This window comes from Orycteropus afer, unplaced genomic scaffold (genome assembly GCF_000298275.1).
Source record: "Orycteropus afer afer isolate SDZICR_OR568_19922 unplaced genomic scaffold, OryAfe1.0 scaffold00079, whole genome shotgun sequence".
Lineage (NCBI taxonomy): Eukaryota > Metazoa > Chordata > Mammalia > Tubulidentata > Orycteropodidae > Orycteropus > Orycteropus afer.
The window spans coordinates 8,232,097-8,257,241 of NW_006921666.1; the positions used below are offsets into that span (position 1 = coordinate 8,232,097).

Here is a 25,145-nt window from a genome sequence, read left to right on the forward strand (position 1 = left end):
GCAATCTACTTCCATAGAGATGACGTAGCAACCTCAGAAACCCAAGGAGGGGTTGCTGAGTTGGAAACGACTCAACAGCAATGAGTTTTTTTTTTTTTTTTTAATTGGTTTACTGTTACAAATACATCTGTCACACAACTTTTGTCAATTCAACTTTTTACAGGTGTACAACTTACTGACAGAATTTACAATAATTGGCTGTGTCACCCTACCCTTAATCAATGTAATTTTTCTGTCACCATTAACCCTCCCTCCTGGCCCTGTTAACCATTAATAAACTTTGGTCTCCAAACATTTGCTTTTACTTTTTTTTTTTTTAATATAAGTGAGGTCATATAATATTTGTCCTTTTGTGACTGGCTTATTTAGCTCATCATAATGTCTTCAAGCTCCATCCATACTGTAGCAGATACCAAGATTTCATTTTTTTCTATTGGCTGAGTACTTTCCATTGTACATATGTACCATATTTTGTTTATCCATTCATCTGCTGATAGGCATTTAGGATGCTTCCACCTTTTGGTTATTGTGAATAAAGGTGTAATAAAAAAAAAGTCTATTTTTGAGACTCTGCTTTCAAGTCTTTTTGATATATACCTAGGAATAGAATTGCTGGGTCATATGGCAGCTGTATCCCTTCACTGTATGTATTCAATTTGTATGCTGAGCAAATAATCCGAGAAGATGAACTATATGAAGAATATGGCATCAGGACTGGAGTAAGATTCATTAACAACCTGTGATATGCAGATACACAACCTTGCTTGCTGAAAATGAAGAGGACTTGAAGCACTTACTGATGAACGTTAAAGACTATATTTGCAGTATGGATTACACCTCAACACAAAGAAAACGAAAATCCTCACAACTGGAAAATGACCAACATCATGATAAATGGAGAAAAAAATTGAAGCTGTCAAAGATTTCATTTCTCTTAAATCTACAATCAATGGCCATGGAAGCTTGAGTCAAGAAACCAAATGACAACATACTGTATTGGGCACATCTGCTGCAAAAGACCTCAGAGATGTCACCTTGAGGGCTAAGGTGTGCCTGACCCAAGCCATAGTATTTTTAATGGCATCATACACACGTGAAAGCTGGACAATGAATAAGAAAGACTGAAGAATCAATGCATTGAATTATGGTGTTGGTGAAGAATATTGAATATACCATGGACTTCCAGAAGGATGAACAAATCTGTCTCGGAAGCTATATAGCCAGAATGTTTCTTACAAGCGAGGACAGCAAGACTTCATCTCATGTACTTTGGACATGTTATCTGGAAGGACCAGTCCCTGGAGAAGGACACTGTTTTGGTTCTCTAGTGCTGCTCTAACATAAAATACCACAAATGTATGGCTTTTACACACAGGAGTTTATTTTCTTAAAGTTTAAGAGGCTGCAAGTCCGAGTTCAAAGTGCTAGTGAAGGCCCCTCAACCTCAGGCTTCAGCTCTGCCTCTTCCTCCTGGTCCACTGAAGCTAGGGGCTTCTCTAAACTCAGGCAGCTGCTTGCTGCTGAGGCTGACAAGCCCCAGGTCAACAAATAAAATGGCACAGTCCCAAGATTACCAAACAACATGGTAGGCCACTAGTTCAAGTCCAGAGATAGTCCTAAGATCAGCAGGAAACAAGGCAGGCTGCTGAATGAAGACTCGAATATATGCAAGGTCCAAGCATGCCAAAAACCTCCAGAGACCTTTCTCAATGTCTCTTATATACAGGAAGCAGACCACATACCCGAAGGCAATTCAGCTGTGCACAGTAGATTCTACCACGGAGCTGATTACCAGTCTCATCAGGGGGAATAACTATATCCAGCTGCCCAGCCACTCAAAACCAGGCCCAGCCAAGTTGACACACAACTTAACTATCACAAGCATCATACTTGGTCGGCGATAAAGAACCTAACTCTGAAAAAGATGGATTGACACAGCAGCTGCAAAAATGAGCAATGACTGTGAGGATGGTGCAGGACTGGGTAGTGTTTCATTCTGTTTTACACAGGGTCACTATGAGTCAGAACTAACTGGACAGCACCTAACAATCAATAACAGCAATGGTAGTTCTATTTTCCGTTTTTTGAGGAAGTGCCACACAGTTTTCGATAATAGCTATACCACTTTGCATTCCCACCAGCAACAGGTAAGAGTTAAAAGTTTTCAATAGCAATTATTGCTACTTCTATCACTTGGCTGACTTTTTTTTTTTTTAATTGTGATTTGGGTGAAAGTTTACAGAGCATATTCATTTTACATGCAACACTTCACACACATTTTGTTTCATGACACTGACTATAATCCCCATAATGTAAGTTTTCTTCCCAGTCCCTCCCTCTGGTTACCCTGTCCCTGTGTCCTTCTTTCTTGTGCATTGCTGCCCTCCGGGCTATCTTCCTCTGCAAATACTGCACTCTGGTCTCCCATGGCTGACTGTTCTAAGAGTATTCCGACCTGGTGTAAATGTTCACTTTATATGGTTGTCAATTGTTTGGCTAGAAGGCCCAGAAGTGAGTTCAATTCCAGGCCCAAAGGGTCACTAGGGACCATAGTTTTGGGGGTTTCACCAGTCTCTATCAGACCAGTAATTCCGGTCTTTTCACCAGGTAATGTATTATTTATGCATACATCTATCTAATCATTCTTTCAATAAATATTCATTGAAGTCTTACAGCTTGCCAAGCTCTGTCCTAAAAAACCCTGGGATACAACTGTGCACAAGACTGAGCTGCCATTTATAATCCAGCAGGAAAGGAACAAATTAACAGAGTTAAGTATGCTGACCAAACCAAAACCAAACTCACTGCCATTGAGTTGGATCTGACTCATAGCGACCCCTCCTTGGGTTTCCGAGGCGGTACCACTACGGGAGTAGATTGCCCAACCTTCCTTCCAAGGAGTGGCTGGTGAGTATGAACCACCAGCTTTCTGGGTAGCAGTCAAACGCCGTAGGCACTACGCCACCAGAGCTCCCAGTATGCTGACAGTGAAGGATAAAGAATACTGAGATAATGAAGAATGGTGGAGAGGGGCAACTCCAGGTACTGGGGTCAAGGAAAGCCTCTCTGGAAGGGCACATCTACAGTGAGGCTTGAAAGTGAATAAGTGTTTACATGTTTAATTCATCTTTTCATCTGCCAATGGTTCTAGCCTTGTGCTTTCATATTGTAGATACCCAATCTCTTGGGGCCTCAATTTTCTAAGATACCTTCTAACCACACAATGTGTTTCTGGACAAGGGAAAATGAAATCAGCGGTAGAAGCAAAAATTAAGTGAGTTAAATCTCTGCAAGACTGTAAATTTATATTAATGGGGAGGGACAACCTGGAAAGGAGGGTGAGGATGATTGCACAATTTGAGGAATGTAATTAATTTCACTGAATTGCCCATGTAGAAATTGCTGAACTGGTGTATGTTTTGCTGTGTATGTTGTCAACAACAACAACAACAAAAACCACTGCAAGGCCCTAACTCTTTTAAGGCAGAACCAACGCAAAAGCATGTGGGTATACCAAAACCACATAATTATTTCCTGAGATGATCTGCATCTTACGCATATCATGTTCATTCACTTAGCCTGAAGAAACAACACGTACGGCAGAAGCAAGAGAGGATGCGACGTGTGCAAGACCACATCAAATAGCTCAATTCACATTTTCCTCAGGATTCTCTTGGCGAAGGGCCAAGAAAATCAGTCCCCCGTTTCTCTTGCTACCCGGGCAACCGTCCCAATCTGAAGGAAAGAGAAAGAATCACATTTCTCTTGCGGCTCGGTCCCGGCATAAGGTCAGCTACCTATCAACCCTACCTAGGGCTTCAGAGAATCGCTCGGGATGTTCTACGAGAAGAGAACCGACCATTCAATGGGGGCGCCCCGAAGAAGAGAAACCAACAGTAAACGGCATCGCTCCTCTTCGGCCCTCAGCGTCACCCAAATAGAACTGAAGAAGGGACAGGGCGACCCAGTCCTTTTGCCCGAAACGAGTCCCTAGCGGGTGCCCTCCTCCACCCGGCTAGTACACAACGGGGAAACTGGCACGTCTGAAGCTTATGTAAAGAACCGCCACGGTGAAGAAAAGGACTCATCCCAAGGAAAAGAAGTGGAAAGAAAAGGAGAGTGACCCAAGAAAGAAGTGTAAACGCGAAGGGCAGACGAAGAGTGGACGTTCTCAGGAGCAAAGAAGGAGGTGTCAGGTGAAGGATCTAAGCCGGCTCTTACCGTCCGTGGGAGACGCCATCTTCCAACCCATCTCACGTGACATGGCCAACCGTCGGCGGGAAAGCGAGAATCCATAAGCCACGCCCCCAAGGGGGAACCCTATCCCCAATTCGCAGCCTAGTCTCTTTTCCCCGCCCCATTGGGCAATCTTTGCCCAGTCCCGCCACCTAGCGCAGTGGTTGAGGTGAAGCGACTGCAAAATTCTTGGAAGACATTATTTACTTTCCTTATTAGGGGGTGGGGCCCCTTCATGCCTCTGACCAATCGTGGTTCCGGATTAGGGGGCGTCTTCCCTTGTGTTCAATGTAGAGTACCTAAGTCAGGAATGTCTTCCCTACATTCGCCAACAGAATTTGCTGAGGTGGGAGGGGGCGAGAGCGCTTCCACTTCTGACCAATCGCATATCCCCATGACTGGGAGTGCGGGGTGGAGTCAGGCATTTGGGCGCGTAATTGGCTAAAGGAAATGGTCCTCTCCGCAAATGAGGATGTAGGGGCGAGACCTGGCAGCAGCTAAGCTTCTGCCGACAGCACAGGTAGTAGTGAAGAGGCCGCGAGAAGCCATGGCTGCGGTGGTGGCGGCGGCGGCAGTGCGGGCCCGGATCCTGCAGGCGAGTGAGGGTGGCGTCGAGAGATCGCGAAGTTAGAATTTGGATCCTTTCCGTCCACTCTCTAAGCCACCCTCGGGTGGGACCGGCTTCCCGACCCGTGCGGCCCTGTTCTCCCTACCCTTCACTCCATACCCACCCTCGTCCCAGATTCAGCCCTAGGCTATCACCTCTGGGCCATGGCCCTTTTACAACTGAACCTGCCCTTTGGCTCTGTTCCTCTCTCCTCCAGCCCTGCCCCTCGTTGCCTTCACTCTAGCCCTCACCTCTCGCGGTCCGTCCACTCATTCTTTTCCCTTCACCACCGCGCCAGGTACTTCTCTCCCAAGAAACTTCCTTTCTGGTCACATGTCTTAGAACGCTTTCCTGTGCTGGCAGTGTCCAGATTTCTCCCTCCCCCACCCTACTTCACTGTCCTTAAAACGAAGTAAGGGGGGAGGGGGCACGTGAGGGGCGAGGGTCACTGAATGAACTTTGAATCTCCTTCTAGAAGTGCACACTAAGTTTTAACCAAAGCCAACCATTTGTTAAGCTCTTCTGCTAGCGTAGTGCCTAAGGCACTTGACTGCTAACTAGAAGGCTGGCGGTTCAAACCCACCAGCCACTCCTCGGAAGGAAGGTTGGGCAATCTACTTCCGTAGTGATACCGCCTTGGAAACCCAAGGAGGGGTCACTACGAGTCAGTTCGACTCGATGGCATACAACAACAGCTCCTCACTATGGCTCTTTGTGTTTCCCACAGGGTGTGTGGGATGTTCTCTTTCTTGCCAAGGCTTTCAGTTAAACTTTCCCTCAGTGAAGTGACAGTTGTCACGTTGAATGTAACTAAGGGCACATAGTTAGGCTACCAGGATGCTCACCTACATTCAAGGGACTAAAAATCTCTTTAAGCAGCGTGGTAAAAATAGGAGTCAAGGGAGACAAGAAATGTAACTTCCAAGTACCCTCCCCAAAGTCAGCTCAAAGAGTGACAACACACCACACCCTCAACTCCATACCTGGAAAGTGGATCCTCTCTTAATCGCAATATTCTCACCTGCAAGGAAACCTTGCCCTTGTAATTCATTACATCCAGCCTGGGAACTCCCTCTGTATTGCTAGATTTTTAGATATTTACCAGGTTTCAGTGAACTCTACTGCAGAAACTTGTACATTTTTAAGATTCTTGATAGTCAGCTAAGGTTCATATTTAAATAGGCTTTTTAATATGACATTGTGGGAAATGGATGGGAAGGGTTTGTCTGGTGGTCTGGCTCCACTCATGTTTCTTGCTGTCATATTCTGTTTCTCTAGTGTCTTTTTTCTAGTAGTGAAGAAAGAAAATTCCCACCCTATATTTCCCACCACCAACCCTTCCTTGAATCTTTTACTGAAGTTGGCTTTTTTCCTTTGCACCCTTTCCATCATAGTGAATCACTGAGCTCATCAAATAGATATTTTGTATTTTGCATCAGGAGGATTCTCCTTTCCGGTGTACTTTATTTCAGAAACAGACACTATTTTCTGATTCATTTGAAGAAACTTCTGAACTGACCTAGAAAGAACAGAAATAGTAATCCTAGCAACTGGAAGTTGCTATATCATGAAACTTTGATCAAAAAAATAAATAGTCTAGATTCTGGCAGCCACAAATATTAGTGGATCTATACAAGGATCTTGGGAGCTCCAGTGGCTATTGGTTAAGGCATTCAGCTGCTAACCAAAAGGTCAGCAGTTTGAATCCACCAGCCACTCCACAGGAGAAAGATGAAGCAGTCAGCTTCTGTAAAGACTTGCAGCCTTGGAAACCCTACAAGGCAGTTCTACTGTGTCCTATAGGGTCACTATGAGTAGGAATCAACTCAATGGCAGAGGGCTTGTTTAAAAGATCTATAAAGGAGAGGTTATGTTTTCAATTATTTTAAGTATTAAGTTTATCTTCTTTGTTAAGGTGACTGGTGAAATTTACCTAGAACCTCTGCTCCCTGAGATATTATCACTCCCACTCAGAGATAAGAAAACCAATCTTTAAGAGACTTAGTGACTTGCCCCACAGATACCGGTGGAAAGAACACAGTTTCACAGTCATACTGCAAAGTACAGTCATGCTCTTCTAGTTCTATCACTTTCCAAATAACCAAAGATTAGAATTAATAAATAAACCAAAAAGCAAACTCAAAAGCAAAACCAACCTCGCTGCCGTCTAGTCAATTCTGACTCATAGCAACCCCATTGGGTTTCTGAGGCTTTAAATCTTAACAGAAGTAGATCACCCCATCTTCCTTCTGCAGAGCCGCTGGTGGGTTTAAACCACTGACCTTCTGGTTAGCTGCCAAATGCCTTATCCACTACGCCCCCAGAGCTCCTTAATAAGTAAACCAAGTAAATTTATTACCTGACACTTATGATCACTCAGGGTTACCCAACTTGTTACTTACAGAGCTGAAAATTCAGGACTTAAGTCTTACTACATCAAGCTACATATACTACATATCACTATATACTAGTATCACTGTCTCAGGCTTTGGGAAATGGGAGGTAAGTAAAATATTCACTGAAGGCTCCCTTATTGTTGTGCAATCATTGTCAAACTATATCGTGCTAAGGGTGCCACAGGAACAAAGGGAAAGAGCCTCAAACTCAACCTGGACAATTCTGGAAAAGCTTCCAAAAGAGGTTGCCTCTGGGGCTGAGTCTTGCAAGACTGGCAGGCCATTAGCCAAGGAGAGAAGGGAGTTCCTGATAAAGGAACTAGCAAGTATGAAATAAACATTTAGAGAGAGCAAGAAGTTTGGTACAACTGGCCATAAGATAGTTTCTTTCAGCAGCAGTGCTAATGAAAAATCTTTCTTGAGAAATAAAGAAAAGATAGGTGATCTAACCTGTCAAAAAGTATATGGTTATATTCTATTACACCAGATACAGTGCTTTTTATATCCTCTTGACAGCAGGGAAGCTGTGTGCAAGTGAAAAAATAAAACTAAGTGGCTTAGAATGCTCAGTTTGGCTGATCTGTGTATTTTCTTTTCTTTCTTTCTTTCTTTTTTTTTTTTTTAATTGTGCTTTAAGTGAAAGTTTACAGAGCAAACTAGTTTCCTATTTGATAGTTTGTACATAAAGTATTCAGGACATTGGTTACATTCCCCACAGTGTATCAGCATTCTCCCCATTTGATTGGTGTATTTTCTGCCCTATAAAAGAATGAAGCAAAATTATTATCAAAAGGCTGCTTGGTAAGTGCACACTCTTTCACTTAGAAAAATTATTAATGAGTGCTTATTGTATTCCAGGAGCCGTGCCAAGTGCTGAGGGTACAATGGTATAGAGGTCAAAGGGGAAAAAGACATATAATTAAATGAGCTATTTCATGGTGTGGTTTGAGCAGTAGAGGAAATCAGGGTGTTTGTGAACTCCATGGTTAGGTACTTAGCTCAGACCTGAGGTTGAGACTTCCTGGAGAAAGTGATGGCTAAATGGGAACCTAAAGGAGTAGGAGTGAACCAAACAAGTGGGATGGGATGATTCCAGGCACAGGGAGCAGCACGTGCAGGAGCAGTGAGAGCACAAAGCACGTTCAGAACCGTCGGAGCATAGAGAGCAAGGACCAAAGTGCAACCACAAAACTGGAGAAGTGAAGATCGGGTCTTATAAGCAACATTGAGGAGATTCATCTATGTTCGGAGCAGTAGGAAGCCATTGCAGGGTTTTAAACAGGGCAGTGATTCTTGTCAAATCTGTGTTTTAGCAAACCACCACCCCCCACCCACCCCCCCGGCTGTAAAATGGAAACTAGATTCAGAAGGTTTAAGAGTTGAGCCTGGGAGCCTTGTTAGGAAATCCCGGGTGAGAGACAGTGATGAGAGGACCAGGATGAAGACAGGAGGGCTAGACAGAGGGAGATGTGTTCCAAAGATGTGCAGGAGAACAGATTATCACAATTTGTTTGATTTGCTATGGAAAAAGAAGAAAGAGTTGAGGTATCATTCAGGTTTCTGTTCTGATAGCTAGGCGAATAGTGGCCCCATTTACTGAAAGGTAGACAGGTTGGTGGGAGGTAGATGAACAGCTGAGCCTTTTGGACGTGTGCCTAGGGAACATCCATGTAGAGATGTGGTAAAGGCAGTTTGTTACATGGGCGTTACCTGATGAGAAAGATTCCAGCTAAGGACCACATCATGAGGGCATCATCAGGACTAGGTAATTGAGTCAGAAGAGAGGATGAAGTCACCCAGGGAAAGTATGTAGAATGAGAGAAAAGAAGGTCTAGAATGAAGCCTTTAGGAATTCGAACAGTTAATGGCCATGTAGAGGAAGATAAACCAGCAAAAAGGGTGAAAAAAAGAGGCCAAAGTTGGGAGAGATACAGGGCATCACAGAAGACAAATGAGAAGGGGATTTAAGAAGGAAGGAGGGCATGATTCACCATGTCACTTCTACCAAGAGGTCAAATCCAAGGACGAGTGGGAAGGGTCATTGATGTTCAGTCATGAAGGTTGCAGTAGATTGAAGAATGAGTGGGAGAAGAGGAAATAAAGATAATTAGTGTAGCAAGCGCTTTCAAGAAGTTTGTCTGTTAAGGAGAGTGGAGGGTGGCATGGGTTTGGGGAAGAGAAAGGATTGGTTGGTTGGTTTTTTAGTGCATATGTGCTAATAAAGGAGCTATTGGATGAGCAGAGGTTTGGGAAACAGGGTAATTGATGGAAGTGTGTGAGACAGCTGGAAGGAAAGGTTTCAGGGCACAGGTGCAGCCTAATCTAAGATCAGCCTCAGATTAGAGGAAGCCACCTCTGAGTTCAGTCCACAGTACTCATTGTACACCTCTGTGTTCTAGTCACTTTGCCCTCATGGAGCTTGCTAGCTACCTTCTCCATTATAGGAGGAGGGAAAAGGAAAAGGGTGGGTACAGGGGCATTCAGTTTTGTATATTTGCTAGTCAGAGGTTGTGGCAGTTCTCATTTGATGGTTTCTGTTTTCTCTGAAGAGAGAAAAATAAGGTCAGCTCCTGAGAGTGAATGGGAAGTAGCTGAGTTGGAAGTTTTAAGAGAACTGTAAGTTTTGAAACAGCAAGAACAAATAGTAAGTGTTCATAATGATACAGTAATAGTATACTAATAATAAAACCAAAAAAATCAAACTCAGTGCCATCAAGTCAAATCTGACTCATAGCGACCCCTCCTTGGGTTTCTGAGGCAGTATCACTATGGAAGTAGATTGCCCAATCTTCCTTCCGAGGAGTGGCTGGTAGGTTTGAACTGCCACCCTTCTGGTTATAGTAGCATTTAATAAGCACCAACTATGTGCTAGCTGCTTTCCATACATGGACAATTTTGATCACAGTAACTCTGCAAGGTAGGTGAACAACACGCAAGGCCTGCCTTCATAGAACTTACAGCCTTGTGGGGTAACAGGCAGGTAAGCAGGCAGTTATAATAGGTAGACTGATAGGGGAAGGACAGGCTGCTATGGGAATACAGGAAAGGGACCCCTAACCCGGTCCAGGGTGGGGGCCAGTCAGGCAATATAGTGGCCCAGGGAAACTTACTTTCATTCAGTAGATACTTACTGAACGCCATTATGTAATGCATGCATTGTGTTCGTATCAGGAACATGGCTGTAAATAAGACGTGGTGGGTTCCAGGAGAGGATTGATTCATTTGAAATAGATTTTGTAGGGGATTGGGGAGGAAGCAGACTAGGCATTTGCAAGGATTGTCTGCTAGTCCAAAAGATCAACACCCCTTCCTCTAGACAGTGTTGCAGGCACACAAATTCTTGTACTTCAAGCAGCACTAAACTGTTTGGTTAACATAGGCTCCCTTCAGACAAGCAGCTTTCTTTTACATCCCAGTTCTAAGTATTTCAGAGTCCCTGGGTGATGCAAACAGGTAATGCATTTAGTTGCTAACCAGAGATTGGCAGTTCAAGTCTACTCTGAGTGGCCTTGGAAAAAAGGCCTGGTGGTGTACTGAAGAAAAAAAAAAAAAAAAAAAAAACAGCCATTGAAAAGAGTACAGATGTACCCTGACACATATGGCATTGCCATGAGTCAGAATCTACTCCATGGTAACTGGTTCAACTCATTTCTGAGTATTTCACTTTGATGAGACTTGAATCTTTCTAAAATTCCCTTCAATGACATATTTACAAACTATTTGGTTAGAGTGTTACAGTTTGAGAGCTATCTTATTGTTACTGATCTCCCTTCCCATTTACCAACTATACCCCATCAAAGGTAACTTATAGGATAAATTTTTTTTCCAGTAAGGTGTATGTAGCATTTTTAATAGCTTTATTGGCATGTCATTGACAGAAAATAAACTGTACATACTTAAAGTGTAAAATTTAGTAAGTTTTAACATTTGTATATATCTGTGAATACATCACAGTCAAGATGGTGAACATATCCACCCATAGAGTACTTGGCATTTTATAGTTTTATATAAATGGAATCAAAAAGTATGCGCTCCTTTTATGTCTGACTTCTCACTCAGTGTAATTCTGAGATTCATCTGTGTTGTTGAATGTATCAATAGTTCATTTCTGTTTATTGATGAGTAGTATTCCAGTGTATGGATATACTGCAATTAGTTTCCCCATTCACCTATTCAATCGTAAGCATTTGGATTGTTTCCAAGTTTTATGCTATTACAAATAAAGCTGCTATGAACGTTCATGTTCAAGTATTTGCATGGGCATATTATGCCTTACATTTGACACTTACTTATATATTATCTGAGGAGCTCTGGTGGTGCAGTGGTTGAGGCATTCAGCTGCTAACCACAAGATCAGCAGTTCAAACCCACCAGACATTCCACTGGAGAATGATGAGGCAGTCTGCTTCCATAAAGATTTACAACCTTGGAAACCCTGTGAGGGTTTCCACTAGGTGCCACTCAATGGCAGTGCATTTGGTTATACTACGAAGAAAACCAAACTCACTGCCACTCAAGTCGGATCTGACTCATAGTGACCCCTCCTTGGGTTTCTGAGGTGGTATGACTATGGAAGTAGATTGTTCAGTCTTCCTTCCAAGGAATGGCTGGTGGGTTTGAACCACCAGCCTTCTGGTTAGCAGTCAAATGCCTTAGGCACTACACCAGCAGAGCTACCTTATATTCAAAACCTGTTGTGTTAGATACCATGCTAAGTGTTTTTGTATTGTTAAATTATGGTGACTACATTTTCTAAAATAAAAAATAGGAAAATATAGTCTGATGACAAAAATTTTTGATCAAGACTGTCCTAGAAATTGAGGACATTATCACTGTGGTTTGAGAAGCTGGAATGGAGCAATTGGTTTGCTATTGGCTGCTAACCCAAAGGTTCCCAGAACCCACCCAGCAGCTCTGAGGGAGAAAAGGCTTGGTGAACTGCTTCCATAAAAGTTGTTGTTAGCTGCTGGCAAGTCAGTTCCAAGTCCTGGCAACTCTGTGTTTGCGGAATAGAACTGCTCTGTAGGGTATTCAAGTCTGTGGCCTTTCAGAAGCAAATCGCCAGGCCTATCTTCTGAGGCACCTATGGGTAGGTTCAGACTACCAACTTTTCGGTTAATAATTGATGTTTAACTGTTTGCACCAGCCAAGAAAACCCTATGGCGCAGTTCTACTCTGTAGCAGATGGGGTTGCTGTGAGTCAGGGGCCAAGTCAGTGGCAGCTAACAACAATCACTGTGGTTTATTGTTCCCTTTAAGACTATGGTCCGACCAAAAGAGCCACATTTACCTAAAACCAAAGAGAAGCCAGGGAGGGACAGGGAAGCCGGATGAGTGGAAACGGGAACCCAGGGAGAAAATAGGGAGAGTGCTGACACATTGTAGTTGATTGCCATGGAACGATTTGTGTATGAATTGATTGGGAAAACTAATTGCTATGTAAACTTTGACCTAAAGCACAATAAAAAAAAAACCAAACTCACTGCTGTCGCGTCGCATTCAACTCATAGCAACCCCTCCTTGGTTTCTGAAGTGGTATCTCTACAGAAGCAGGAAGCAGCTTGCCCAAACGTCCTTCCGAGGAGTGGCTGGTGGGTTTAAAACACTAACCTTTTGGTTAGCAGTCAAGTGCCTTAGGCACTATGCCACCAACACATTAAAAAAAGAGAAAAAAGACTGTATGGTCCCTGAAAGCAAACACCAAGTCCTCTTTCATATACCCACAGTAATTGTTGTTATTATGTGCCGTCGCGTCGGACCCGACTCATAGTGACCCCTCCTTGGGTTTCCGAGGCAGTATCACTACGGAAGTAGATTGCCCATCTTCCTTCCGAGGAGTGGCTGGTGGGTTTGAACCGCCAGCCTTCTGGTTAGCAGTCAAGTGCCTTAGGCACTACGCTACCAGAAGTCCCCTACAGTAATTAGTAAAATACTAAATCTATAGTAGTCATTCACTAAGCTTTTAATAATTTTCTGTTCTCAAAATAACCATCTTTTACCTCATAGATTTCTTCCAAGGTGAACTCTACCTGGTGTCCATCCTCCTGCTTCTCTTCCTCTTCAGTGGTGAGTTTACTTGCTGCTAAAGGTTGTCGTCTGACAAGGAATCCAGTACATGTTTTCCTGTGTGTGCTTTTGAAAATCTTCCCTCTGAAATAGGAGTACTATCTCAAAAGAAACATGTTTATGGCTTTTAAACAATCTTTAGAGTTGTTTCTGTAGACTGTCTGTAAGCCATTTATAGTACCCAAAATCTATTATATAAAGACTGAGGCTCCAAACCTTTCTATATGGAAGCATGCGCACCCTGTAACACCATTCTTAACTTTTTTTAGTTCACAGACCCATTGAAAATTCAATGAAAGCAAGCGACTTCTCAGAGAAATGTAGATAGAAACATTTTTAAAAACCTCTTGATCGTAAAGGTAATACATGCATGCTTATGGCAATGTGACAGAAAATCAGTTGGGCCAAAAAGTCATAAGAGCTGATCTTTATTAACACAAAATCTTTTGCTCTTTTAGCATAAGCTTCACAGAGATGTGTGCTTTCTTATTTGTTGATGGTAATTAAATGCCCCTGTGTGATTAGCCAGTATTTCCCATTTTCAGAGAGATCACAGTATTGAGAGGTTCTGCCACATCTTAATATGCACTATAGACAATTACACTGTATCTCTTTCCTAGTGGTAACACTTCTGGAGAGCAGAAGATGCTGTATGAATCCAATTCCTTCCTCTTGGTGAAGGGGATGGGGATAAAGAAAACAATTAATGAATACTAAGTTTTCTGTTCTGTTTTTCAGCCAACTGTAAAGCTCTTCATTGATGGGAAATTTGTTGAATCCAAAAGTGACAAATGGATTGACATCCACAACCCAGTAAGCAAAACTGCTTTGGGACTTAAGTTAACCCTAGAATTTATGGATCATGGTGAGAAAGTGGGGACCTGGGTATCTGTCATGAAGTATATCTGCCTCTGACTGGGTGGAAAATGGACAAAGTGGGGTACAATAAAAGTATGATGGCCTTCTTGTTCTCATCAGGCCACCAATGAGGTAATTGGTCGGGTCCCTCAGGCCACCAAGGCTGAAATGGATGCAGCCGTTGCTTCCTGCAAACGTGCTTTTCACCCATGGGCAGACACTTCAGTATTAAGCCGTCAGCAGGTCCTGCTCCGCTATCAACAACTTATTAAAGAAAACTTGGTAAGAGATTTGGATGGTATAATTTTGCATATTGATGCCTGGGCAATACTTGTTACTCCTGCAGAAGCCCTTTCCCTAACTCTACCATATAGTCAAAAACTCTCTACTATAGGAGACATTGACCATTACTCTCTCCCCTTTTGTTTAAAAGCCATAAACATGTTTCTTTTGAGATAGTAGGGCTTCTCCCCAAGTTTTCTTCTTATTAGGCTACCTGAGAACTAAAAGGAGGCCCATCTGTGCATCAGTTTCTAATTGTGTGTTTTCTCTCTAGAAAGAAATTGCCAAGTTAATCACTTTGGAACAAGGGAAGACTCTGGCTGATGCTGAAGGAGATGTATTTCGAGGCCTTCGTAAGCTGGAGTTACTAAAGGGGGGAGTTCAGAGACCTTTGGGAAGGAGCAAAGGAATATGGGAGGCAAAGATCTCAAAATGAGAGGCTACTTCTTCTTTTATGGAGATATTGCTATCCTTTCATATCTTCTTTAATATTTATGAAAAATGGCAGTACTCAGGTATCTGTGAGATTAATTTATACTCCATTCTTTATTTTACTCAAGTGATCTTCTAGTAGGTACAATATATGCATTTCACTGTCTTTTTTCCAGTTAGAGAATTTCATTTTGTGCACAGAAGGGAGCAGTCAGTGTTGCTTCCCTCTGTCACTGGCCTTCGCCACCCCATCTAGGTAGAGCCTGACAAAGCTAAGTAGTGTGTACTGTGGAGAACCAGTAGTCTGCCTTCTTCTTCTCTGTTCCAGAGGTGGTTGAGCATGCCTGTAGTGTGACATCCCTCTTGCTGGGAGAGACTATGCCTTCCATTACCAAAGACATGGACCTTTATTCCTACCGTCTGCCTCTGGGGGTGTGCGCAGGCATTGCTCCATTCAATTTTCCTGCCATGATCCCCCTTTGGATGTTTCCGATGGCCATGGTGTGTGGAAATACCTTCCTAATGAAACCATCAGAGCGAGTCCCTGGAGCAACTATGCTTCTTGCTAAGTTGCTCCAGGACTCTGGTGCCCCTGATGGAACACTGAATATCATCCATGGACAACATGAAGGTAACTACCCGCCCGCATGTGGCTGTTAATCTGGCTACCAAAGATCCAGTATTGAGTGGTGATTGGGGGTATTTTAGGATGAGGAACCTGTAGAAGAGGAATTACTAATAAGTAACCTCCGTGTTCGGAGGTAATGTTTGTTGACTGTTTTGGCATCTCTGTGTGCTAAGGGAACTGGAGAACAACAGGCCTTCTTGCCTAACAGTATACACTGGTAGACTAAAAATACAGATTACGGCCAGACACAGATAAGATTAAAGAGAAAATTTTCACTTAAATATTAAGAGAATTCATGAGGATTTTTAACTCCAAGAATACGTAGACCTCAGAAAGACTGAAGGCCTTATAATTCATGTAATAATAGCAAATAAATAGTGTTTTAGACACTGTTCTTAGTTCTTCTCATGTAATATCTCATTTAATCTTTACAAGGGGCTCTGGTGGTGTAGTGCTTATAAAGCATTCGATTGCTAACCAGAAGGTCAGTAGTTTGAATCCACCAGCCGCTGTGCAGGAGAAAGATGAGGCAATCTGCTTCTATAAAGATTTACAGCCTTGGAAACCCTGTGAGGCAGTTCTACTCTGTTCGATAGGGTCACTATGATTTGGAATCAACACGAAGGCAGAGGAGTTTTTAAATCTTTACAACAAGCTTTGAGGTAGGTACTATTATTTTTCCATTTTACAAATGAGAAAATTGAGGCATAGTAAAATTAAGTAATTTGCCAACCTGTGGGTACCCAAGAAGAGTGACTCTCATGTTGAGGGCACAATAGTATCTGAGAGCCCCTGTATATAAGTATAGTTGAGGAAATATCATTCTTAAAGGACAAAAAGGAAGGGTCAAGTATTAAAGGGCTGTTATCTTGGAGGAAAATAAGATTACAGCCTACAGAGTTAGAAGTAGAAATTCTGGAATAACAAATGAGAAAAATAACCAAGAGGAAGGGCTAAAAAAGAAGTTGTAATTTAAAGAATTTGAGAAACAAATAAGAAGAGAACTTCAAATGAGAATCCAGGATAGGAAAAATAAATTGAGCTTTTATATTTTATACTCGCTGGCAGTGGGGGGGGGGGGAGGAAATTCACCATTGCCCGTAGTCATCTGTTCCTTTGTGGTGATAATTTATTTTCTTCTTAAAGCTGTAAATTTTATTTGTGATCATCCGGACATCAAAGCAATCAGCTTTGTGGGATCCAACCAGGCAGGAGAATACATCTTCGAGAGAGGGTCAAGACATGGCAAGAGAGTTCAAGCCAATATGGTGACTTCTTCTTTTTTTTCCCAATCTCTATTATATGTGTTAAAATTACCCAGAAATAACCTTTTAGCCAAGGGGCCATTCATCCCTCCCTAATGCCAGTGTTTCTTATTTCATCCTGAATGTCTCACCTTGAATCTTGTAACCTTGAACCTAGTTATATTCTAATAAGTCACCTTATTCACTTGTACATGTATATCTAATACAGGTGACAGAGGGCACGTTCCTCCCTGAGAATGTTTTTTTAAAATTCTTTGGGCTTCAGTAGTGACTGAAGCCTTTTCTTCCTACTGGTCCTGTTTTCTCACACCATGCTTCTAGCCCTTTATCTTTCCTTGTTTAAGCTACACCCCAACCACTGAGATAAAATCTTCTCTAAGGGCCTAGGCTATTTAAGGCACTGGAAAGAGCCAGATAATCCCACATCCTATATGAGTGTGGGTGACTTGGTTGCATAGTTCTGCTGTTCTCTTACTAGCTCCTTGCCAAATTTATAGCTAGCTGTTTTGGGGCAGAAATTTTTGATACCAAAAGCCAGTTGCATAGCTTTTTCACCCTTCAGCTAATGGTGCAGAAAGGATAGCCACCTAAACACAGACTTGGAAACTTATTATGTTTTCATCTCATGGCTGAATATGCTTTGGTCAATTAGAATTCAGCCCCTCCCAATTCCTTATATATTTATTATGTGTAAGGGGATAAATTACAAAGACATGATGTCTATCCATGAACTCAGCTATACAGTTGTATATGGAAATGTGCACATGGAAATGACCATATACTATACTACATAGAAAAGAAGTTTCTGAGGCCTTATCTAAAAGCATGCTTATTTGGTAACCTTTTTCTAGAAATTATTTATCAGGAGACCTATCTTCTATATTGTCTTGCAGCCAGCAACTGGCATTATTATCAGCATCTCTTTGTTTATATTGCTCTTCATATAACTGGGAATTCTAGCAGACAACAAGTTCTTTCTTGTCTAATTCAGGAAAGATAAGTTCTTCTGATCCTGAGATGCAGTGTCTAGCCTGTTGTTTTGAATGAATGTGATTAAGGTTTTTTTTTTTTTTGGAGGGGAAGGGAGCAGTGTTTTGATCTAAATAAACACATATCAGCTGGCAAAATGAAAAAAATAGCAACCTGGAAACCTGCTCAAGGTTGTCAAGACTTCAGCAGTATCAAAAATGATTAACAACTCTTCTGCTTTAAAACTTAAACCTAAAATATACTCAGGGAAGAGGTAACTACAGAACAGAAGTGAGAAGGGAGCTGTTACACTGGGGAATTGCAGTCAATGTCATGAAATGAAATGTATATGAACTTCTATATGGAAAATGAATTTGCTCCGTAAACTTTCACCCAAATCACAATAAAAATTAAAAAAAAAAAAAAAAAAAAGATTAACAACTCTCTGTCCTCAAAGCAACAGAAGGTGCATTCGCTAGTCCCTTCCTTTAATTAAGGATCCCTGAGAGCTCTGGTGGTGTAGTGCCTAAGGCATCTGACTGCTAACCAGAAGTCTGGTGGTTTAAACCCAATAGCCACTCCTTGGAAGGAAGGTTGGGTAATCTACTTCCGTAGTGATACCACCTCAGAAACCCAAGGAGGGGTCGCTATGAGTCGGATCTGGCTTGATGGCAGTGAGTTAGTGGCATAGTGGTTAAATGCTTGACTGCTAACCAAAAGGTTGATGGTTTGAACCTACCAGCCACTTTACAGTATAAAGATATGGCAGTCTATGTCCATAAAGATTACAGCCTTGGAAATCCTATAGGGCAGTTCTACTCAGTCTTACAGAGTAAAGTCACGTCAGAATCTACTTGCCAGCAGTGGGTTTGGTTTTTGGTTTTAGTTCCTCTAATTCTCATTTGAAATCTGATATTCTTTGCTTAATTTCTTAGCTTAATTGTATTGGGCCAAGGAAGACTCTTGTATTTTCTGTGTTTCCTTAGGGAGCCAAGAACCATGGAGTAGTGATGCCAGATGCCAATAAGGAAAATACCCTGAACCAGCTGGTTGGGGCCGCATTTGGAGCTGCCGGTCAGCGCTGCATGGCTCTATCAACAGCGATCCTTGTTGGAGAAGCCAAGAAGTGGCTGCCAGAACTAGTGGAGCGAGCCAAAAACTTGAGAGTCAATGCAGGTAATCAATCATCTTCTTAGCTCCTTTAGATTTTGCATCTGTGACTCTAAAACTTTGGTTTTAATGTTGGCTTTGGCTAGTGAAAAAAAAGTATGTCTATTCTTCACATTGCTGATCTTTATACTTACTGTACTTGTCATTTGCGTTCATCTTTTTGTTAATAGTCATAATTTATGTTAATAAAGACTATAAATATGTTGTTTACAGGAGACCAGCCTGGAGCTGATCTTGGCCCTCTGATTACTCCCCAGGCCAAAGAACGAGTCTGTAATCTGATAGACAGCGGAACCAGGGAGGGAGCTTCCATCCTTCTTGATGGACGAAAAATTAAAGTCAAAGGCTATGAAAACGGCAACTTTGTTGGGCCAACTATCATCTCAAATGTGAAGGTGAATAAGCAGTGATAATCATCTCCTCGTCAACTTTTGATTATTTACTTTTCAAGTATGACCTCTAAAGGCACCTTTGAGGCTGTGTAATCTCTTTCTCCCAATTTTTAGATGAAGTCATTAAGGACTAGAGACTTTATTTCTTGCCAGGATTGTTTATCTGAAATCTGAATGAGTCTCCCCTCCCAGCTACCAACCAGAGCTCTTTCCACTATACAGGGGTTGAAAAAACTGTGTGTAAATATTTTCAGCTTTGCCGGGACACAGTCTGTATCACAACTACTCAAATCTGACATTGTAGTGCAAAAGCAGCCATAAAAATGAGTGGGGGGAGAAAAGTGGTGTGGCTGTGTTCCAGTTAAACTTTATGGACACTGAAATTCTAATTGCATATACATTTTGTATGTCATGAAATAACATTTTTTTTCATTCACTTAAAAATGTGGAATTATTCTTGGTTTGTGGGTTGTACCAAAACAGGCAGCAAGCCACATTAGGTTCACGAGCTATAGTTCACCAATCCTTGCCCTTTACTATATTGGCTATTGCTTTGTTCAATGTCAATTCTTTCTTCTCTCCCCCTCTCATTCCTAGCTTATAGCTCTTTCAGTTTCTAAGTCAGTATGTCAACCACTCAGTATTTATTGAATGCCCTCTCTGTGTCCAGTATCTTCACCAGAAGTTGACTAAAGAAAAATAGTTGGTATGTCAGGATTTATTTATTAAAACTCTGGAAGTCTTGAGAAGTTAAAATTAATGACTAAACTGATGTTGGGAGGCTTTTTCTCCAATTCATATATCCCCACTAACCTACTATAATCCTGAATAATAATGAGTTTCATGTTAGTGGAAATTATGAAATCTCTTGCCATGGAACCATAGAGAAAAAATCTCCTTCTCAGCAACAAACATAGCTAACTAGCTGTGGTGGTAAAGGATCTTTTGACTGTTTGTGATCTAATATCAAAATATAAATGTACAGACTCATTTGGGAGACAGGAGTGAATGAGAATGGATTGTTTATGTTACAGAAAACTTAGCACAGAGTTTCTTTAAAAAATGTTCTTGCTGTGCTTAATGTATCTTTGATTTATAAAACTGAATTTTCATGTAAATTTTCAGTAGCAACTTGTATAAAACAGTTGTACATGTGTTAGAGCTAGTGATGGGTCATGAGACCTAAAAGCAGTGCCTGAAGGAAAGGGGCATGGTTATAGTTAATTGGAATTTCAAGTTGTTTATATGATTGGGAGCTTGGAAGATAGAACACACACACACAGAGAAAGAGGACTTTTTCAACAGGTAGTTTAAGATTCAAAGAGAATCCTGACATGAATGCTGTCCATGTAAGTGGTGGGTAATAAGTAAAAGTAACAGATAAGTACAGAATGCTCAGAATCAAAAGAGCTAACTTCTCTTGTGGCATCCTTATTGGCAGCCAAATATGACCTGTTACAAAGAGGAGATTTTTGGTCCAGTTCTTGTGGTTTTGGAAACAGACACATTAGATGAAGCCATCAAGATTGTAAATGACAACCCATATGGAAATGGAACTGCCATCTTCACCACCAATGGAGCCACTGCTCGGAAATATTCCCACCTGGTAGATGTTGGACAGGTTTGTGAACAGACTTTTAGGAGACTCTTGTAGTCACTTCCTATTTCCTGTCTGAGGGAGACAGTAAACAGTGATTAGTCACACTTTTTCAAAGATTTTCCCTCTAATACCCCTCAACGCCCTTTTCCTGAAGAGTGAAAGTTGGAGGATGGGCGGAAGGTGGGCATTTAAAAAGTGATCTGATGCCTTTTGCTTCTAAATGGAGAGTTCCTTTGTTTGAGTTCTTTTCTTAGTATTTGATGTGGATTTGTTCTGCTTTAGGTGGGTGTAAATGTCCCCATTCCAGTGCCTTTGCCAATGTTCTCATTTACCGGCTCTCGATCTTCCTTCAGGGGAGACACTAATTTCTATGGCAAACAGGTAACTTTAAGTTAAAAATTTTTTTTTTTTCCTCTAAGAAACTTTCTTAAACATATCAGGAGTAAGGATTCTTCAAAGAAAAGCCTGTGTCAGCAGCTTCTATAAGGTCTTATGTAGTTCAGCAGGATTGTCAGTAGGTTTCCTAGAAAAGATTTCAAAGTTAACAAGATTATGCCAAAGCTGTTTCTTTCTGAATAACTCAAGGCAACATAGTTTTGGATAAAGAGCATAGGGAATTCTAAGCTTTTGTGTATGCCATTTCCTCTGTCTGTGACCCTCTTCCCTGCCTCCCCACTTTGATCTAACTCCCATTCATCTGACACATCCCAGTTTAAAGCATGGACTCCTCCAAAAAATCCACCGGCTGCTCCACAGGAGGAAGATGAGGCAATCTGCTTCTGTAAAGATTTACAGCCTTGGAAACCCAATGGGCATCTCACTATGAGTCAGAATCAACTTGATGGCAGTGGGTTTTTATTTTTTGTTTTTAATGTATAACATAAAGGAGCTCTGGTGGTGCTGCAGTTAAAGCACTGGGTTGCTAACCAAAATGCCGGTGGTTTGAGCCCACCAGCTGCTCAATGGGAGAAAGATGAGGCAGTCTGCTTCCATAAAGATGTACAGCCTTGGAAACTCTACAACAGTTCTACTCTGTCCTGTATGGTTGCTATAAGTCAGAGTCAACTCATTGGCACTGGGTTTGGGGTTTTTTGGTTCTTGTGTATAACATCAGACATTTTACTTTAGACTTATTTGTAGGATATTTTGAATTTTCCAATTCAGCATAGAGGTGGTTACCACTGATGATTTAATATATATTAAATGGCCTACTATGTATTGCACTCCTTTATTACTTTTTCTTCTTCATGGGAAGAAAAGGAAAATTGTCATTTGTTAGAGAGCAGTTACTTTAATGGGATATTTTTACACGTAATTTCATTTACTCCTTACAACATTGCTGTGAGGTAGATGTTATGTCACAGATGAAGCCCAAGGTTAAACTGTACTCAGTAAAGAGTAGAGACAAATCTACTACCTTCAGAGCACATGACTTTGAGCTCTAGGAATAGAATGGCCTGCAAGTTTACCAGATTACATTTTTTAGTTTTCCTTTTAGATGCTCTTGGCTTAGAAGTTCAAGTTTCAACATAGTAATGAATAGTTAATAATAATAGTTAAGGTTTGACTGCTTTCTGTGTGCCAAGTCTTATGCTAAGAATTTTACATGGATTATCTCATGAACAATATACTGAATTTTGGTTGCACCTACTCCTCAAGTAGGAAAGTGAGTAGCACTTTTCAAAAGAAGATGAAAAGAAGAGTCATGAAACCCTTGGGGAATGTATACTAACTCTCTCTGTTTTTCCTTTGTTCTCTTTAGGGTATCTACTTTTATACTCAGCTAAAGACCATCACTTCTCAATGGAAAGAAGAAGATGCCACTCTTTCTTCACCTGCGGTGGTCATGCCTACCATGGGCCATTAGAAGCAAGTCTGTTCCAGACTCGGTCCATCCAGAGCAGTCTCCCTTTATTCTTGACCAACTTCATTTGCCAACTTTGTTCAGATAAATAACAGTTCCCTGGGATTGGAATACCTTGTGACTAAAATCTTTCTCAGGACCACTAGTCCTTGCAGAGTTGCTATGGGGAGACTCCTAGTGTAACTTTAAAACCATGTTTTCACTTGCTCTTCCTACTTCTAGTTTTGAGATAACTCTAACTGTGAAATGCTTATTTGGAATGAGAGCTTATGATCTGTTTTCTAAAAATTCTTCCTTTTTCTTGAAGACTTGAAGGATGGAAAAGTTAGTGTATGTGAAGATCTTCCCATAATCAGAAGAGGAACACTTGGGTGGAGAAATAGGATAAAAACAATTCACCCTTTGATTGGTTCTCAAACACAGCCCTACATAAAATGCTGGTGGGGGAGACCCCTCTGCCAAGTTTTCCTTATTTATCCCACGCTACATGAAATATGATCCACTTCTACTTATCGCAAAGATGTGACAATTTTCTTTTCTGCTGAATGCCACTTAGTCTTCCTAGTGATTCATAACCACTATTTAATTCTATCATTGTTAGTATTCTTGCTTCTTAAAATCACTGCTTCTCAAGGATACCTCAGTATGCATTGGATAAATCAACTTTTTTGTTATGTGTGCCAAGTGTTAAATTTCAGGGGTTTACTTCAGCAATCCTTAATTAATGCTTCAAACATTAATTAAGACCCTAAAGATGCAAAAAAGTTTTTTTTTGTTTTTTTTTTTTTTAGAAAAGTTATTTCAACAGTTATTTAGGCACAGAAATCAAAGAGATGTTCTAACCATGAAAATGGATAAGACTCTTGTCTTAAGCAAGACTAACCTGGTATTACTTGCCTTACTAGAATTTTTTATGTTCTTCTTTCCTCTTGCCTGGATTTCTTATGCTTTTTAATGAAAGAACACTTAGAGCAATTGATTGGGGCCTAAGAAATTTCAAAGCTTTTCATTAGAAAATGTAATAAAGAAATACCTTTACAGATTCTTCTGCTACCATTAATAATTCAAGTGTCTTTATGTATTTTGTATCTCCATATTTGTAAGCTTGAGATATTTCATAACAGAAATTTTGATGTACTATGCTGGAGAGAATGGATTCTGTCTTTTTGCTGTACCAACCCCACTGCATCCTGACTTTCTGACAGGTTTTCACCCAGTGGACTAGAAGGCGGCTGGCTCTGATGGAGCACTCTCTGGCGTTCAGCCAGATGGCATAGGTCGTTCATTTTTCTGCTTCCTCATTAGTCACTTGGACAGTGCTAACCTACTCCATGGCAGTTATTCAGTGAATCAAGGATGGTGAAAAGCTTTCAGACTATTTGTGCACTCTGTGGACTTTAGGCTTATTGTGCTACTTGCTGGATAGAAGATCAGAATCTTTAATCATTTAAGGTGACTGAAATTTTAATAAAATGCACTTACGACCCTATTGGGTCCTTTTTTTAAAAAATTTATCTTCCTTTAAGTGAGGCAACAAAAATTTATATGTTGAGAATGGACTGCCCTTTGTTTTGTCTCAGTGAACCCCGGTGGTACAGTGGTTAAAGTGCCCAGCTGCTAACCAAAAGGCTAGTGGTTTGAACCTACCATTTGTTCTATGGGAGAAAGATGTGGCAATATTCAATCTTGGAAACCCTATGGGGCAGTTCTACTCTTGTCCTATAGGGTCATTATGAGTCAATCAATTTGACTACACTGGGTTTGGTTTTGGTTTGTTTTATTCATCGTTATCATAGCTGGCAACTGGTAGTGATATTTAATCCAGTTCAATAGCCATGGACTGGTTGAATAAAAGGTCATATTGTTCTAAATTCCAAATGGAATTAAATATAGTCACAGAGGTATCTAAGTTTTCCTTACATCTAAGGGAAATCACTTTTTAAAAAATACTAATTAGAATTATGTTGCTCTGATTGGAATCAACTTGTTTAATTACCTGCCCAGCCACTTGCTGTTTGGAAAAGTTTCTTGTTTCTTAGACAGAAAAAAAAATCTGTACATTTATTGCCATTGGTAATAGCAGCTAATAAATTCAAACTTTCTTTTCTTTTTGCTCTGATGTGGCCTCATTTCTAGGATTCTATTATTGTGGTAATTATGAAGAAAAAATTACAAACAAAAACCTCTTAAAGAAAAAACCTGGTTTGTTTGTTTTTTAATGGTGCCAAGCTTCCTTATAATGCCCTTGTTCCCTACTGACTCAGACTTCTATCCCTATGCAAAGCTAAGAGTTACCAGGTCATAAAAATAAAGAGTGATGAATATGACTGAAAGTAGGAAAGTTTTTTCTTACATATTCTTAGAAATTTGACTAGGCTGC

At 41.0% G+C, this 25,145-nt stretch overlaps 2 protein-coding genes across 2 annotated transcripts in view; one reads left to right on the forward strand and one right to left on the reverse strand.

Annotated features, from left to right (window-relative positions):
* The window catches only part of LIN52 (lin-52 DREAM MuvB core complex component), a 21,326-nt gene extending 17,086 nt beyond the window's left edge, over positions 1-4,240 (reverse strand). The window contains exon 1 of the mRNA XM_007941374.2: positions 4,222-4,240. Within this exon, the coding sequence (XP_007939565.2) occupies positions 4,222-4,240 (19 nt within the window). The remainder of the gene's footprint in view (positions 1-4,221) is intronic.
* A 543-nt stretch (positions 4,241-4,783) lies between these two features.
* Positions 4,784-21,419, forward strand: ALDH6A1 (aldehyde dehydrogenase 6 family member A1). The gene is given in 12 exon segments (XM_042781022.1): positions 4,784-4,831; positions 13,246-13,305; positions 14,044-14,118; positions 14,284-14,445; positions 14,720-14,798; positions 15,206-15,508; positions 16,652-16,773; positions 18,726-18,915; positions 19,123-19,304; positions 20,743-20,922; positions 21,184-21,369; positions 21,372-21,419. Coding segments are annotated over 12 exon segments (1,635 nt in total).
* The last annotated feature ends 3,726 nt before the right edge of the window (positions 21,420-25,145 follow it).